The sequence below is a fragment of the Octodon degus genome, unplaced genomic scaffold (genome assembly GCF_000260255.1).
Source record: "Octodon degus isolate 3935 unplaced genomic scaffold, OctDeg1.0 scaffold00042, whole genome shotgun sequence".
NCBI lineage: Eukaryota > Metazoa > Chordata > Mammalia > Rodentia > Octodontidae > Octodon > Octodon degus.
In genome coordinates this window covers 3,994,575-3,995,169 of record NW_004524618.1, presented here as the reverse complement: position 1 = coordinate 3,995,169, position 595 = coordinate 3,994,575, and the positions used below count along the sequence as shown (strand labels likewise).

Genomic DNA, 595 nt, shown 5'->3' with positions numbered 1-595 from the left:
TGTGAAGCCCACTGCTGGGAGAGGCGAGGCAGGGTGACTGCTCCTGGGAACTCCACCGCCGCCCTTCCCCCACAGCTACATGCAGAGCCTACCTGATTGATGGTCTGCTCGGCATCCTCCTTGGCTCGCTCTGTCTCCTGCTGCTGCTCCGTGGTCTGAGCTAAGGACTCTCGTAGCTTCACCACCTCTGACAGCAGCTGATCTCGCTCCTTGGTCACTTCTTCTTTGAACTTCAGTAAATCTCGGATACTGGAAAGCAAGAGCGCAGGAGTCAGGCTAAGTGGCCATCCATCCGGGGATCCTCCTCTCCTCTCCAGAACAGCTTTCGCAGGAAAATCTCCAGGCCCACGGTGAGCGCTGCTCCGGCCTACACAGAAGCACTCCAGTCCTGCAGAGACCGCTGGGAGCTGATCACTGATGAAAAGTGCCCAGAGCAACTGCAGTGCAAGCCCTTGGCGATGCCTCAGAGCACGCGGCATCTGTTCACGGGAGCCCCGGGGCCTGGCAGAGCTGCCTCCCAGCCTTTCTTCTTCTTCTTCTTCTTCTTCTTCTTCTTCTTCTTCTTCTTCTTCTTCTTCTTCTTCTTCTTCTTCTT

General features: G+C 56.5%; 1 protein-coding gene across 1 annotated transcript in view; it reads right to left on the bottom strand.

Moving 5' to 3' along the window:
* Cfap58 (cilia and flagella associated protein 58) overlaps positions 1-595 on the bottom strand; it is an 80,992-nt gene that overhangs the window by 63,733 nt on the left and 16,664 nt on the right. Inside the window, exon 4 of the mRNA XM_023715495.1 lies at positions 93-249. Within this exon, the coding sequence (XP_023571263.1) occupies positions 93-249 (157 nt within the window). The remainder of the gene's footprint in view (positions 1-92; positions 250-595) is intronic.